Raw genomic sequence first — 17,690 nt, 5'->3', positions numbered from 1 at the left:
TTATTAACGTTTTTCGGACAGTTTTAATTTTTAATTATTATAGTTTAAGCTTGACTTTTAACGTATGGCACATTATGTAAAGGACTAATCGAAGTGATTATTTTCAGTGAACATTTTCCCCTGGCAAATACATAAGTAAAGAAACTAAAAGCAAATCATACTTTTAAAAAGGAATACATTACTGACTCAATTTAATAATCTTAGGTGATGTCCCAGAAAGCATAGCTAGGTTTTGGAAATCAACAAGTCTCTATGGACAACTTGTAAACAATTTCTGAGAACTCATTTCACTTTCATGTGTACATAATAATATCTAACTTTTAACATAAATTCCACATTTAATATAAACATTTATTATACAATTATGTGTTACAGAAGTTTATCAGTACTAAGTTGATATGAAATGTTAACAAAAAGCAAAACATTAGTCAACCCTTTACAGTATCGAATTTCTATAATATAAACTTTTATTTGGATGAATGGAAATTTACAATTACCAGATAAATAAAAGGTTAATTTTCTTTTCATAGTTTGGATTTTTTATTGGGTACAAAAGGTGATCTGTTTATAGTGATGCAATAGAGTATTTTCTGCTACTTTCACTGTACTTAAGTATGGTGTGTTTTTATATTAATAATCTGGCATAAATTAATTAACCTTTGATTTGTTCAACTAAAGGTCAAAAAAAATAAAAGTTTAAAAAATTTCCTCATTACGCATTCCCCTTTTAGATAATTTCCAATTACGTCCATAGACCATGTGTTAACACCATGTGTTTATTTTGTAAACTGCAAATTGGGTTAGTAAAGTTAAAGTAAACAATTCTTAAATTTATTATTTCAAAAATAAAATGTTTAATAAATGTCAATTGGTCAGAACCTAGCAGCAAATTTATTTCTACGGCATTCGATTGGACTCATTATTTGTTTTAAATTTAAAATTTACAACTTTACAAAAAAGGTTCTAAATTATATATTATGTTAAGTTATTTCAAATTTAGTTTATATGTAAATATATACATTTATATAAATAATATATACTTTACTGTGGTAAATAAGAGAATTTCTTGTCCCAATGTTGTCACACTTGTAAATTCAGCAAAGTAGAAAAAAATATAGTTGCTGAATGTGCATAGTAGTTTTTGTGTAATATAAAATATAATTTAATACAATATGAGTGAAGGGAGGAATCCACTCGAAAGATTTTTTAACACTGTGTACAATGTAATTGATACTCCTGTTACATTTTTCAAAGGTTTGTAGAAATGTAATTTAAATTACATTGGCCAGGTTTTGGATTCAAGACCCTTACAAATTTTTACAATACTAATTACAATTTTGAATGCTCTAATTGTGTTTAAAAGTTCCTTGTCACCTATAAAAGTTAATCTCTTGATCCGGATGGTATGATCTTGTATGCATTGATCAAGAAGTTTCACTTCAAAAATAAATTACAAAGTAATACAATCCAAGATATTCTTGTACTTGAAACAATTTTGAATGTATTTATAACGTAAACAAACACCACCGCAGCCAAGTACTCTGCTTCTATTGGTCGCTCGGAGCTACGTAAATGAGCTCAGCATTCCCGAGCTAATCCATACTGGTCTGTTCCTGTCAGCGTGCTGTGATCTGTGAGATCTGTCATGTCTCCATTTCTGTGCAATGTAGAACGGATCTAAGTGCCCTGATGGTTGCAATTTTTTAAATTCTTTTTATTCATGATTATTTCCTATAGTAGCGAGGAAACGTGGAATAAAAGTTGGGTTGGGGAGGGGGGGAGGGAAATGGGACATTATATCTTTTCCATCCTAAAAAATTTATTTCATATCCAGCAAAACTACATTTTTAAAATTACACTATAATATGAAATATTCAAATGTTACTGACCTGACATAACCAGTCGTTCCCTTTTTTAAAAAAAAAAAAAAAACCTCTTGAAAAAATTGAAGATTTAGTGGAACCAAAGAATGTATACAGCACCTAGAAATTTGATGGAACCTTTTTTTAAAAGTAAAAATATATATAAAAAATACTTTATTTGTTGCAGTGTTAAATAATGTATCCTTTACTCATTGTAACTTCTGTTTCATTTCGTGTCAGTGCTCCTTGGTTTTGGTACGAATGACGGTGGTGGTTGGCCTCACAGTTGTTTGTTTTTGTTTTGTTCCCAGAGAAGATCGTAGAGCCGAACCAGCAGAAGTACAACTGGTACCACCAGAAGTTCCGGAGGGTCCCCACCATCGACGAGTGCTACACTGACGACGTGGTGTGCTACACGGAGGCCAATGAGCAGTTCAAGAGAGACAAGTATGTCCTCTTGATTGACTTTGGAGCTCACGAGAGATTTTCATTTTATCTTGTTGCTTTCTGTGGTTGGCGTGTCCGAGTTTCTGTTCCACATATCTCCCTGTTTGAGATTGCGGTAATATTCTTACAGCGCGGCGGGATGTTGAATAGCTTTCGTTTGAACATGCCGAGAACCAAAATAACTAATGTAAAAAAAAAAAAGCTGGTTTCAATTTTAAAAAATATACAGGTTGTTTGTATTTAAAAAAAAAAGGGGGGTTGTCTGTAAAGCCGGTTTACGGACGATAATTTTACATGATAACGTCAGAAAACACTGATGAAAAATTGCATACTTTTTAATTTTCGTAATTTGTTCAAATATAATCACGAACAATTAGTTGAAAAGCCCGCCTCAACCTGTTTGATATAGTAGAAGATTTTCTCGCACAGCGGTTGGCCGGTTCGTGCACGCTCGGCTCAGGCGGAACGTGACATTTTTTCGTGCGTGCAGCCGGCGTTCCATCGATTTATAAGACGTTATCCCGTCAAAAAACCTGATTAATTTTTTTCCAAGCATGGTTTCCTACCTCTTGTCAGTGGTGAATGCAAGGAAATGCCGGAGAAGGGAGTTCACGCACGGACCGTGTCGTGTGTGCGCGTGTCGACAGGATGGTGGAGAGCGCGATCCTGAACATCGTGCGGCAGCGCTTCGAGGACTGCGTCATGTACGAGAAGCCCGACCACAAAGTCAAGTGCCAGCCGCTGTACGACCAGTACAACGAGGCCGCCGAGAACTGGTTCATCAAATGTGAGTTTGTCGGGTCGGGAGACGTCTCGCAGCATCTCTCTCTCTCTCTCGAGTCGTCAGTACGGATCAATTATGAATGATCAGTATTTTTCTCATCCCTAAGGCTCTGTCTGGCACGCTATAGTGATTTTTTTTTTTCTATTTTATTTTGGGGCTGTTTCTAAGATTTTAATTTTAACTTTATACCTCTCTTGCATTTGTTCCATCACTAGGATATAATAATATATTCATTTAGTGTAATATCATGGGTGTAAAAATGTTTCCAATGATGATAATTAAGAAGATATTACACCAGTCAACTAAATATTTTTGGCAGGCACCAAATGCAGCAGCGAAATAGTCGAATACACTAGAGACTAATACTGGACAGCTCCAAGATTTTTGAGTGAAAACCAGGTGTTATTTTCCTGTCGGTCTGATAGATGGCAGATTGTATGTCCAGTGTGAGCAATGTAGGTGTTTAATTTATGTGGTACCAACATTACAACAATGAAAAGAAACATTTTTATTTCTTAGAAAAACTTATTCATAAGGGGAAGGTTGATAAACCTCTATTGCTTCAAACTTTTTAAAAATAAGTTAATCATTTGATACCTGATAATACAGTATATAATTGAACAATTTATCTATAAATAATCCTTAAATAAAAGCAATGATGAAAAAAAAGAGCTTTGTGAATGAGATGGATCCTGTTTCTTCAATTCTAATTATACTTGTTGCAATGGCCTCTGCATTAAGTATCAGGATCTTCTTTTACATAAATTTTGAAACACTGTATTAACCCGAAAAAATAGTGCAACCCTGAATATAATACTACCCCAAATTTTTTTAATTATGAGTTTATGAAAAAGACTTTGTGTGTTGGATATTGCAATTCACATACGTAGCACTACATTATTCAAACTATTCCATATTTACTAGTCCCTTTATAGTGCCACTTTCATCAGTAGAGTGATTTACGTGGTCTCTTTTGAAACACCATGCAGAAGTTAGAAGAATTTAGGGGTTTGCGACTGTAGTTCGAAAGCTGCTGTTCAGAAAGCGAAGAGCGTTGCGATGTACGAGGGTTCCCTCCCCGACAGCCGCCCGGAAGAGAGAAGCGGGAGGAATCGCAGACAAAACTGTGCTTCATCCTGCGTCTCTCATCCGTCAGCCTGTGCCGAGGTCCCCACTTGCTGTATCTATTGATAATTAAAAAAATCATTCACGGATGTTGGATATTTTCGGAACACTCGCAGACTCCTGGAAGCAGAGTATCTCCTCTAGTTCATGAGACCGCTGGTTGACCAGAACGCAGGCTTGGGCCCCAAACTGGACGAAGGCGTGACTGTGCAGACGGGGACCTGGGCTTCTACGGCACGGTCATCTCGGCCTACATGAAGCAGAAGCACCGCATGGCGTGGGAGCAGCGACACGGCCCGGTCGGCACCGGCATGAAGGACACGGCCGTCGCCTGAGCGGCCGGCACGGCAAGTAGCGGTCTCTCCTCAGTTGTAAATAAACACGTGTCCTTGGAACCGGTCTCCGGCGAGACGGTTCCCTCCCGTGTAGTTCGATGATTAAAGGATCCTTTTCAAACAATGTGACCGCTTTCTCACGGACCTGCTACTGTATGGTCAGCATTCTTTTCACAGACGAGAGCCAAACGTCCGATCGTGCATCTTCAGGGTTTTTCTTGGTTCATTGTAAATAAATTATGGCGGTGTTGACAAAAGGATACTAATGGTCAATTAGGCTAGCTACATTAAAGATACGAAAAAAAAAAAAAACACCATGAACTTCGGGTTTTTGGCTCTCTCATCTGTGAAAAGAAGGCTGCCTGCTACTTTATCTGGGAAGTCCATCACCCATCAGGTTGCTAAACATTTACAAGATGAGTTTCCCCAACAATTTAAGCCTAATCAGTTGGCAGTATCCAAGTGCTAGACGGATGGAATTGAGCCTACCAGAGGCATACGAGCAAGAGTAACTCCTAATAAATCTATCATTCCCATCATAAGGAAAGAATTTGATAGCAAACAGCAGGCAAAGGGTTTTACTACTACTGACAACCCCCTCCCCCCAACCCCATATAAAGTTGTGTACTCCTGAAGTCCAAATTTAACTAAGTTACCCACAGAAATCTAGAGAAATTTCCCCGACGCATGCCGAAATATTACAAATTTTCCTGGCGATTTCCTCGAAATTATTTACCCATTTAGAAATTTTTGTGAAATACAAACAATACAGGATATAATTGCACTAGTTCAAACAGAACCTTTTATTTCACTGCATTTTACAGTGTGTACGGCTGTGCGATCTGGAGAAAGATGTGTTTAAAAGCTGGGCATTGGCAGATCAGACCATGACGTTTCCCCCTCGCTGAGGAATGCCCAAGACTCTTCCAGGTTTTACAGTAAATTCCCTGGCTTAAAAGGTTTAGAGCAGTGTAGATGAAAATTAAGACCGTGACCTGTTTTTTATAAAACTTTTTATTTGTTCCACATACGATAAAAACAGTACAAGCACGCAGCCTGGCTAAGTAAACATCCACATAGACATTCAAACCAACAAGTAAGTATCTGTATTTAAATCATGCAGTGAACTAAACATTTACTTTGACAATTTTTTTTATACAACTAACCACCATGTACTCTTACAACACTAAAATGAACTTAACTTAGGTATATCTATGGTTACATTTGTGCTCCCATTAATGTACGTTTAATTTATTACTAATTGTGAACCATATGAGCATTCAGAACTTTGTTCGAAAGTGCTGCAAACACCAAAATGTTGGGAAATATGTATATTTTTCATTATGATTAGCCTAAGTACATACATGCATTCATTCATCTCTCATTTTAAACCTTAATTTGAATTTTTGATTCAAATCAGAAGTGGAAAAATTCAGTTTTGGTACTTAACACAAATCCTCAACATAGCCAATCAAGAACCATACATGGATTCACTCAACATGACACCAGAAATAGGCCGCATGTTAATGTAATTATTTCTGGTTAGTAAATTGACACACTAAACATTAATCATATTTAAAACTAATATTTTAAGCAAACACTACAATATGCTCAGGTCTTTCAATGCAAATTATTCTGAGCCTTTATGCTTAGTAAAAATGATTTTTTTAAGTTCTCAATAATTACAGACATTTCTGACCAGAATTTTGTGATATCAATATTCATGATACTAATCCAACACCCCTTACATAGTTACAGTACCTAAAATTATATATAAAAAAAATTACTTTATGCAAGCACACAAGACATGAAAACATGAAGCATGAAACTCCCTAAAAGGAACCCATCACACAGATATACTTTTGACATGCGTAGTGGCGGTTCGAAAATGGCAGTAAATCATCTTGAGACCAAAAAACACCGAATTGTACATCAATGTCCCTCTTTACCAACAGCAGAAGCACAGCTGTTGAGGTGAACCTTACTTCCTTAATACTAAAAACTACCAATTACAGGGCATTCCAGCCAGTACCGCACTTGGAATCAAACTCCGACCACCATTCCTGTTCAAGACTGCACCACACCGACATGATGAACGCGTTCATGTGCCGACACCACTTTTGACGGGGACTGTACAAGAAATCATGCTCAATGACATCCTCAGTTTAAGTTCGATCATCGGTCCAGAGTCTTCAAAGTAACCCGTAGGCAAATGGCCAGAGAGCAAAAAAAGGTAGTCAAAGAGTTTTAGTTGTGTTGTGAGTGAATCTCGCCCGATTATTCCGGTCCCCAACAGAAATGCCCGGCGAGTATTCAGATAGGTTTTGCCTTGCCGTGCTACTCGCCCGAGAGCCGTGCCATGCAGTGCCAGCGTCGCCCTCTGCCAGACAGCGCGGAGGCTCGCTAGGGACCCTCAAGATACCCAGAGTGCCCGGCGATACACCGTGTAACGCTGGGCAAAGTGCCTATGCCATATAGCCACCGAAAAACTGTACCTGCGAGAGTCCCCCCACCCCCCTCCCGGCCCATGCAATAATGCAGCTTGCAGTTTAACAGCCCCAACACATGTCTACAACTTCTCCACTCCACGGAAAACAAAACCCGCGACGGCAACAGCTTGGCACAGCAAATTGCAACACGCGCATCGCACAGAGCAAAGAGGCATCTGCACTTGAGAACAATGGTGCCAACACAGCGGACACAACCGTGAAACAGTTGCTGCGATGCCGATCTTCAGTGGATCCCAGTTCCTAACACGTACCTACTCCCGATACTATCACCTCACGTGAACAGACGAGCTTACCAATTGCACTTTATCAACCCCCTTTATTTTTTTTATCAATTTTCAGTAACACGCACACATTGTTTCATACATATTTAAAGTGCATTATGTTAAACTTAAACATCCAGGAATTCTTATGTCCTGTAACTTAGATCTCGACATAAACCGATAAAAGGAAACTAGTACGCAAAAAATTACGATATAAAAAAACTTGCACAGAGACCCGTATAAGCATTTATAGTTAGTTGTGACTGTATGCGATGACGTGTCAAATCACGCAACGTGAAATGTCTCTTTACATCTTGCAATGTAAAGGACTTTTTATGCAAGTACGTTGTTTCGAAATGGATTCCTTCCAAACTCTCCCTGCTTGCTCACATTTTCGCTACTCTGTATTGGCTCTGGTCTCGACTAATTCATTCAACTAACACCGGGTTCTCTTTAATGAGTTTATAAATCCTTGTTAACAAATTTCAACATTGTAAGGAACTTTTAATGAACATTTTCTCAAAATTTTATGTAAGGCCATTTTTGTAAATAAGTAAAATTAACCATAGGAAAAAATTCACAACTAACGGGAATATGATTTTTCTTTTTAGTCTAAAAATTACGACCTTTAGAGATAATTTCCACACAATTTTTAGTGAACAGTCTCACAAAGTATTCATATTTAATATGAGACTATAAACTTAAGTTGGAGAACATAAAAATGCAAGTTAGAAAAAAGGCAGCTGGAAATTAAACCTTCGTTACTTCCAACCCAAGTTTCTGTTGGTTTCAAAACTTTTCGCGACTTTCAGAACTGGTGTAGCCTGCAGACACTGCTACTGTTTGCTATCAGTCAGAATGCACTGCGAGACAAGCTACAATTCAGTCTCGGCTTCACCTGATGTCATAAAAATATTGCCCTTGTGTTCAATTGAAAAAGCTACTGCATTTCCCGGCTGCAGAAACACAGATAACACTCTTTCAGAAGAAGATACCAAAATGGAACCCAAACAAAGGTATTCACTATTTAAACACCCCGGTTTCCTTCTTTAAGAAGCGATGGTGCAGATATATCTGAAAGAAACATTTACACTGCTCGCAAAGTGAAACACTAGCTGGTGAAGTGAAGAACCAAAGCCCAAACACACAAATGAAACAATCAAAGATGGCACATGAAGCAGTTTCAAGTCGAATGCAGTGTGGTCATGAAACGGTACAAGTGCCGAAAGTTGATAAATTTTTCACATACTCTGTCTGCACTGAACAAAACCACGACATTTTCTATTATAAACCATTGTGACTACAGTACTGGCACAATGCATAAACTATGAACCAAACTATTGCACACACTGAACAAACATAATTTTACGACGTCCGTAAAAGTTACACCGCGCTTGTTGAGGAAGGATTCATGGAAAATTGGTTTATATTACAAATTTTACGCACAGAAAAAAATATTTGTACTATATTAAGAATTTCACCACATGGCTAGATTTGAGATTTTATGGTTTACAATTTATTTAAAACCCAACATTTGTTAAGTTATTTATATACCGTTTACTAAGAAATTTATTTATCAGTAAAGTGCTTCATTTAATACATCTGGGAGATGCAAAGTTTCTGAACACTTGTTTATAAAAATAGTTTGGTTCAATCTGCGATGGAAATCAAGCTTATCAAAGTACGCGATATATAAACCTTTTAAATGCCAAGCAATTATACAAGTTAAGTTAAAGTTTGGACCACTGTAAATAACCACAAAATCTCATCTACTTTGTAACACACTAATAACAGAAACACATTAATTAGGTACAATATCTTTTGTATACAACTCTAATCTAATCCATGGCAATGTGAAACATTTGTACTTAATTACGTCGATCACCACTTAGTGTGCACATGCCTATTGGAATTCCTTAAGGGGGTGCCTCCCATTTCAGGTCATGATTTTATATTTATATTAATCACTGATAAACTTTTAGACTTTTTCAATTGTTTGATTTTCACGAAATAAAAAATATATACAGCGCATACTTTTTTCATAATTAGCTGCCAAAGTTACATTTTTAACGTTTTTGGGTTGTACAAATACGGAGAATTTAATTTATTGCAGAACTGAAACATTTAGGTTTAACTGCAATGTCACTGGCTACTTCATGATATGGTTTACATTTCTATCACAAAAACTCATTTCATGTTTCTTGGCTGTCAAAATCTTAAATTTGAGAATTTTGAAATGCCAGGTAACATTAATTAATATTTTCTGAAAGGAATTCAAACCATTTCTTGAAATAGCCAATGGCATTGCAGTTAAACCTAAAAAGTTTCAGTTGTGCAATAAATTAAATTCTCCTTAAGTATGCGCTGTATACATTTTTCATTTTGTGAAAGTTAAAAAATTGAAAAAAGTCTACAAGTTTATCTGTAATTACTGTAAATATAAAATCTTGACCTGAAATAGGAGGCACCCCCTTAAAAGCAATGCCCAGTACGTATTCTCTATTCCAGTGCAAGACATTCAATGAAACTACAAGGGTCAGATACTACCGTAATTCCTGGCACGCGAGACGGGGATTTCACGCTATTTCCAAAAAGCACGAAGCCGCATCTTGTCTGGCGAGACCAGCCCTCTCTCGCCGGAGCAGTATCTTCACTTGGAACCCAGAGCGCTTGGCGACACCCTTCTCTTTCTTTTACCGCACGGTGCCTCGCTGCGGAACCGACCATACCCACCCGAAAGCAAGCCACTCTGAACGTACTGCGACCCCCAAACTTTCCGATTACGAGTTCATGGGAAATACTTTACGGGGTAAAAAAAATCACAGTCCAAACACAAAGGAATTAAAAATTTGGGATTAAATTTGTAAGTTAACGCCATATTTACTAGCAGCTTTTCTAGCGACAAATTCGGTCAGTAGATATTTTAATAAAAAAAATGCAGAAAAGAGTTTTATGACTGCAGCTCATGAGCCAATGCCAGAAAGCAAAGAATGCTAGGATGTACCGTGGTCACCCGGGAGGGGTGGAGGGGGGGCTGTAGTCTTGGCCAGTAGCCACAGTGAGCTGGCACTCCCGAGTGTTACCCTGTCTCCATCTGCAACGCCTGCTCCAAGGTTCAGAAAGCCCTAAACGAGACGGTACTAAACTGGCGTAAGTGAAGCAGTTCACAGGCAGATCGCGTAGTTTTCCAACTGAGTAGAAGTTCAGGAGGCAATGGTCTGAAGTGGCTCAAGTGACGCGGTTAACGAGGCACATTTAGTTTACACTTTTATATATCACTGAACAGCTGCCGACCACGCCTCGAACACCAGGAACTACGGTAGTGATGCAACTTCACGTACAACACTGTGCCATTGATACGCACATGATAAGTGTTCAAATAAATCTCCGAACGGTACATCCCAAAGACAAAATCAAAAATAGAACCCCCACGACTTATTCACCCACGTTCCTACGAACATAAGCCCAACAGTAACCGCAGTTAGAAGTACCAGAAGTTATCTGGCAATTACACTGCGGTATTAGACATATTTTTTTTGGTGACAAATTACAAAGCATTACAATTTCACACACGTAAATCAATTACAAGCGTGCAGCAACAGATTCTGCAGTTTACAACAAACGGCACAGTGACTACATTAGTCTGGACGTCCACACAAATTCAGACTTTCTTAAATAACTTGCATGTTCCGCAATTTCCTGAAATGAAGACAATCCAACCTCCACCATCCCCCAGACATGTGCTGGTACTAACAGAACCTTGTGGTATATGACTGTGTGCTAAAACATCAATGGCAGATCGGAATGTGATGTCTTCCCCACCAGTTACCATCACTGGGGAATTCCCACGACTTCAGAAAATTCCTTCACCAATTTAAACTTCCGTAACTTTATTCCGAGTTTCGAAAATGCGCAAACACAGTATGTAGCCTCCTCTTCTTCACATGAAAACATTGCACTTCCAAGTAAAATTACGTTTCTGTTAAAATAGTTAATTCAATCATTGCAAAACATAACATATTTCAATAGTATATCAAGCGTGCAAACTAAAATATAGTAATAATTATTTTACACAGATAACAGTACAAAATAACTAGTAAATATACATTTTCCTCATTTTATATACAGAAATAACTATAAAATAACATCCTAGACTGATTCAGTTATTTTACTGACTGGTTACCAAAAAATTTCAAAACCAGCACACACGTAAATATTGAATTTTATTGGTCTAAGTTTTTCATTAAATAAAAATTACAAATGTCAAGAAAAAGAAAACTGTGAGTGTGAGTCCTAGGATGATATACAAGGCAGTCTCCTAATATTCAGTTTCTCTCTGCCTGCAGTTAGAAGGTTCATCATTTTGATTTTGAGCACAACGTAAAACCAATCACAGAATTGGCACTGGCAAATGGAATTAGAAATCTTTTTTTGACGGTGGCATACAGTAACTAAAATAAAAATTTGTTCACTTTAAGAAAAAATAAAATTATATTAAGTGCACATAGCTCAGTTCTCAAATAATTTTTTACAGACTGATTGTAGTCCAAATTAATAAAATGTTTCTGCAGGAGTTCATAGAAGGAACACGATTTGTCAATGTACATGTGAAAATATACAGGTGGGTTATGACGACAATTTCAAAACCTAAGTTTAACATTTTGTCCTTCAGATAAATCCAAAAAATATTTTTCTTAGTTATCAATAGACATAACTTATGTTGTACTATAATTTTTTATCTGCCAGGTAGTCGATACTTGGAAGTTTCCCATGGAATTTCGGTTAATATTTGCAGTGTACCAGGTAATCATGTTTATTCAGAGTATCTGGATGAAAAACACTTCAGGGATGATATACTATTTTATCGCTGTCTCGACAATAGCTCACGATACTTGTGATTCGTAAACCTAATGGCTCTAGAAACTTGATGCATCAAGTTGACCAGTCGCCGACTATACGACTCCCGTACGCACTCCAACGCTCAAACTTGCAGCAGACTTTCGCAGTTTGATGAAGCAAATACTAACGGTAAAATGTAAAAAAATGTGTTTATGTATCTTACTACAAGCAATAGCTGCCATCTAATCGAACTGTTTTTTCTGTCCATTTCCCCTTGTATGCATTAAACAAACCGTCACAAAAAATTTAACGGCTTAATAATTTTTATACCTTAAAACCATACAGTAACGCTATACACGACAACGTAAAATTGTGGTTACGAGTTTCTATTTTTTTAAAAAGACGATCTAATACTACACAGAGTACATTATTCAACATAAATGTAGGTATGCTATGGTACTTATTTGAATAAATAATTTGCACTAACCATGCTTCAAGTTTATTTCAAATAAAATATTTTGTAATACGCATATAGGACACATATACTTATATGTTATATAGTCTAAACACAACAAAACAGCAAGCAATAATTTTGTCTAATAAATTCAATAATGAATTATGAAAGTAACAATATAAGTCTGAATAAAATTGTTATCAAATGTAGTGTGCTCAAGAGTAAAATTTATTCACATATGTTAAGTTTTTTTTATATTCTGTGGTATAGTATATTATTAACTTTAATTTTGGTATTACGAGGTGTTGCCGTAGTTTCCGATGGGAACACTGAATAAAAGACTTTTCAAAAATGGTAATTGTATCGCACAAACATAGCGTAAGGCCACTTGCTATTGGGCAATAAGGTAGCACGGCCTGGTTCATACTCATACGTACAATAAAAAAAATTTGGGTGGCATTTAATGAGGGCACTACAGTGAGTGCATAAGGTTCAGCTCATCAAACTAACATTCTGGCCCAATACGCCAGGGGAAAAAAACCAGTGACTAGAATTTTTAAGTTACACAGTGCAAAAAGCAAGCATATATATTTGCTATCACATTTCAGCATCCATTAAATGATATAAAAAAAAAAAACCAAATTCCTGTTTCCAACATTTTTTTAATAACTCTGATTCATGGTCTTTTTGATAAAAAAAAGAAAGAATTCAAAGTGAGCTTTTTTTGAGTGGTGTGCGTTTCTCTTAAGAAAATTAAGACTAATTATTACAAAATAAAAACCTCTTTACCCAAGTATCCTTTCTAAGGCAACATGATCTTCCTGTGTATACATAAAATTAATTTATTTTTAACATTCTACCTTACTTTCATCAACACGCTATAAATAAAATGGATCAGCAGCTACCAGTAAACACAACCACTAGCTACACGTGGGCGGGATCCCAGTTTGACGGAAATTACTCTTTGCCGATATTATGCGGACCTTCTAAATTACCCACCTCTATCAATGTATAAGGCTCACATAATAAAGGAGACAACATTTTTTCTTTCCTTTCTTATCCTGTTTCAAACCAAAAAATTTCCCGAAAACCAAATTCCCCATTCCACCCAGCTCCACCAACAACGAACTGCAAAATGTTCATAATTATTTGATGACTACAAGCCTACAAATTAATAAGTTGTATGAATTAACAGAGTTCCTTTAAGCAAATCACCACCCTGCACAATTATATATATATTTTTTAAATATTAACACACTGAAAATTTACAAACACCATTTATTTTCCCATCTTGTGATGCCAACCGGATATTGGCAGAATTGTGTTTCGGTTGACACATTCGATGGAACTTTTTTTTTGCACACTAAATATTAATAAATATATAAAAAATACAATTCGCTCAACTAACCTTCGAGAATTATCTTAGGACTCGACTGACTCAAATCTAAAAACAAAACCCAGCTCGCAGATGTTTCAATAATATCCCTAATTACCTGAAAAATTTTGAATTCTGTAAAAAAAATGTTATACAGCCCATTTCAGTTGCCTAGTGTTGTAACGTACATCGGTGGTTTGAAGCTCATTTCACACACGATATACAGATAAGTGATAACGCCTTGTAAGTACGGGGCCTCTGCTAGAGGTATAAGCAGTACAGCAGCACATGCAAGCATAAACATCCACCAAAGAAGTAATGATACTAAAATAAAACATTCCACAGGATCGTTGGAATGATTCTGTGTGCATGTTTGAAAATTTCGATACTTAACATTAAATTTCCATGCACTAAAAAAATATCAGTAAAATAAAAAAAACTTGGACAAAAAAAAACCCGCCTCATTGGGTTCATTCATTCTCATCGCCAACATCTTCACTCAAAATACACAATTAACAAATTTCACAGCACAAAATTTATCTAAACTCTATATTATTCACACAACAGATATCCATTAATAATTATCTTTATAGATATTCTGTAATACACTAAAACTTTTAAATTCGTAAATATGCAGATATGTCATTTCATCGCAACAAAGTCCTGATGTGAATTAAAACTGGACACAATAAAAAAATCTCACTCAAATCCCAGGAAAATTGTATTTGACAACCATTGGACATTGTATCAATGAACAAAAGCAATTGTGCACTACACTTGTTTGGGAAAGCAGTACAAAAAAATATACATATATATTTCATGCAATATTGACTGTTTAAAGTGCTCATTTTCCTGGAATTTTGCAGTAACAAAATAAATCGATAAATGTCACGTAAAACTAACAAAAAAATAAAGCAACGTGCCACTGATTTAAAAGTAATTTCTGCAGTTATTATTATTTTTTCAATACTAAACACATTCTTTCCCTCCAAAGTACACACAAAGAAAATTACCCATGTGGCCAACATTGTATAGCAATGTACAATTCTACTTGAGAATGCGATCAATATATCACTGCGGACAAAACTTGTGCGTATTTGCACACGTAACATGTGAAATCTAGTATATCACAAAAGAAATAAAAACGAAAAAACTATTAAGTTGATCAGTTAAAATATAAATGTTACAAACAATCTATCTCCGACATTTCTCTACATGTTGGTGCAACACCTAACATACCTTCCTGAGGTTAAGAGAGACACACTTCAACATCGTTTGTACCAAAATCTTTGTGTCAAAATCCTTTTGGTGCAAAAGTAGAATAATTTTTACATTCTTGAGAGAGCGTACCGGGAGCATATTGTTTCGGAAAGTGTCAAAACCCAATAGCGACGAAATGAAGGAAATAGATTGCATGTGCTATGCACGAGGAAATCAAAACATCTCGCCTTTTAAAGTGCGAGAGCCCAACGTGCAAATCAATATTGGCCCGCAGCAACGAAACAAGCCACGTCGATCGCATTCTTCAGCGGAATCGCACACCGATGCGCAATGTCTCGAGAGCGAACCATATCACAAAGCCACACAGGCTGCTCCATACCTCGTGTCTAGGGTTCTAGTGTTTTCGGAAGGGGAAAAAAAAAAAAAGCAAAGGCCTAGTGAGAAGTATTTGTTGTTTGTTGGTGACGGACGCGTTCCTGCCTCACAGCATGTCGAAGTGCGCGGCAATGCGACGCTTGCCTGCAACAAGCGAGAGCACAACATTCCCTGGTGCCGTGCCCGGCCTCCGTGCGAGGTTTAAGCAAGCCTCGCCGCACGGCAATCGCGACAATGGTTTCCACGCACAGCACATGGAAGAACTCTGCTGAATAACTGACCACTAGATAATAAAGGTTCGCAGGCTTTCACGGCCATTGCCTGAAGTAGCTCTGCTTCTGGGTTGTAGCCGTGTCCTTGGCAAACACCGTATTTACTCGCGTAAAGGCCCCCCTTTTTCTCCCAAATTTTGACTCCAAAAAAGGGGAGGGGGCCTATATGCAAATTTGGAGGAAAAAATAGATTTTTCTTTTCAAGTCGTGCGTCTTTGTTCGAATTAGGCGGGGGAGGCAACGACTCCGCAGGGGAGAGAGAGGCAGCGCTAGAACAGGGGGGGGGGGGGGGGAGAGAGAGAGGCAGAGGCGTGGCTTAACCTCCCTCCTGCCAGCTAGCCAGCCAACCAGACAAACCTGCTCCACCCACTTCCCTTCCTCCTTCACTTCCCTCTTCCACCCCTCTTCTACTCCGACAACACTGCACATCAACACAAGCCCGCGAGTCCAGCTTTCTTTATCATTATGTCGTTTGAGATACGACTAACTGCGTACGTCTGTCACGCCTTACGACAGTCCTACTGAGAGCGGACAAACTATAATACCAGTCTCTGTATCACTGCCGCTTACAAAATCACCTCCCGCCGCTCACAATTCATGGCTTGTTGTTTGATGCATGCCAAGCTGCCCTGCCCTCAGATAAACCCAGAAAAACACCGTTTTTAAATTTTTTCTCAAAAATGTTTACAAAACAAGGCGGGGGGGGGGGCTTATACGCGGGCGGGGCCTTTACGCGAGTAAATACGGTAATTCAGCGACGTTCCGGTCGACATTGCAGTCACCATCAGGGAGCAGTTACCTACAGTAGGTAACTGCTCCCTGATGATGGCGACCGGAACGTCGGTGAATTATTTGCCAAGGACACTGCTACAATCCAGAAGCCAAGCTACCTCTGATCACTAGATAACCAGAACCCATTCCAGGAAGAAGAGAGAGGAAAGAGGAAAGAAAGAAAGAAAGAAAGAAAAAAGCACAATAATCAGAGAGACAAAAATGGCATTCCTGCTTTTTTTTTAATATAAAAAAGGGCCAATTATCTAGATATTTGATAAGACTTATTTATGTGACAGTCTTCAAAAAATGTTCCTGGAGGCAAACCTTTCTAGATGGGAAAAATGCAAATTTATGTTCATCATAATTTGCTATAAGAACATGAAATAACCGAAACCATAAAACAAAAAGTTCAAATTTATTATTCAAATTTTTTTTCCCCTCTTGTATAGGTATATATTTTTAAAAATAAAAACTTACAAAAAAATACAATTTGAGATTGTGTTTGGGAATATTTTCTAAAAAGGAATCTACACATCAAACTCATATTTTAATTTTGTATTTAATCCCACCTTTAGTTGACACAATACTAGTGAATAAATAATACAAAACAAAAATACATTTTTGCAATAAATTTAAATAAATCAACAAAAACTGTCACCAAGACGCACGACGAAACTAATTTCATTTACCGACAACTACTATTGTCATACATAGTGACCAAGAAAAAGCATGGACTGTCAAATAACGGTAACTTGTTCATGTGATAATTTATTATTTTATTAAAATAATAAAAAAATGCTTATTTCCTAATGAAAAGGGATAAAACATGGTGAATTGCGAGGAAACCAAATTAAAGAAAAGCATGTCAATACACATAATACCAAAAATACAAGTAAATACACACTATATACCTAGCGCTTAAGTGCAAAATTTTAACATCAAATTAAGTAGCATTCCAGCAAAACTTAATTCAAAACTTAAAAAAAAAAAAAAAAAAACGACTCTTTTAATGTTTAAAATTCAATGAATGTTCATGACAAAGAACCGTACCAAAGTG

General features: G+C 37.0%; 2 protein-coding genes across 4 annotated transcripts in view; one reads left to right on the top strand and one right to left on the bottom strand.

Moving 5' to 3' along the window:
• Nucleotides 1–1,082: 1,082 nt before the first annotated feature.
• LOC134541303 (NADH dehydrogenase [ubiquinone] 1 beta subcomplex subunit 10) lies at nt 1,083–4,677 on the top strand. The gene is made up of 4 exons (XM_063384631.1): nt 1,083–1,254; nt 2,174–2,309; nt 2,957–3,096; nt 4,432–4,677. The coding sequence occupies exons 1-4, from the start codon at nt 1,173–1,175 to the stop codon at nt 4,551–4,553; spliced, it is 480 nt and encodes a 159-aa protein (XP_063240701.1). The 5' UTR covers nt 1,083–1,172; the 3' UTR covers nt 4,554–4,677.
• An 872-nt stretch (nt 4,678–5,549) lies between these two features.
• Nucleotides 5,550–17,690, bottom strand: part of LOC134541302 (meiosis regulator and mRNA stability factor 1) — a 66,920-nt gene continuing 54,779 nt past the window's right edge. For all 3 annotated transcript variants that reach the window (XM_063384630.1, XM_063384627.1, XM_063384628.1), the window contains one exon: nt 5,550–15,731. In XM_063384630.1, coding sequence (XP_063240700.1) covers nt 15,694–15,731 — 38 coding nt within the window. In that variant the 3' untranslated portion in view covers nt 5,550–15,693. The remainder of the gene's footprint in view (nt 15,732–17,690) is intronic.

This window comes from Bacillus rossius, chromosome 18, assembly GCF_032445375.1.
Source record: "Bacillus rossius redtenbacheri isolate Brsri chromosome 18, Brsri_v3, whole genome shotgun sequence".
NCBI classification, from domain to species: domain Eukaryota; kingdom Metazoa; phylum Arthropoda; class Insecta; order Phasmatodea; family Bacillidae; genus Bacillus; species Bacillus rossius.
The sequence above is the reverse complement of the archived record's forward strand: the minus strand, read 5'-3'. Positions and strand labels throughout refer to the sequence as shown.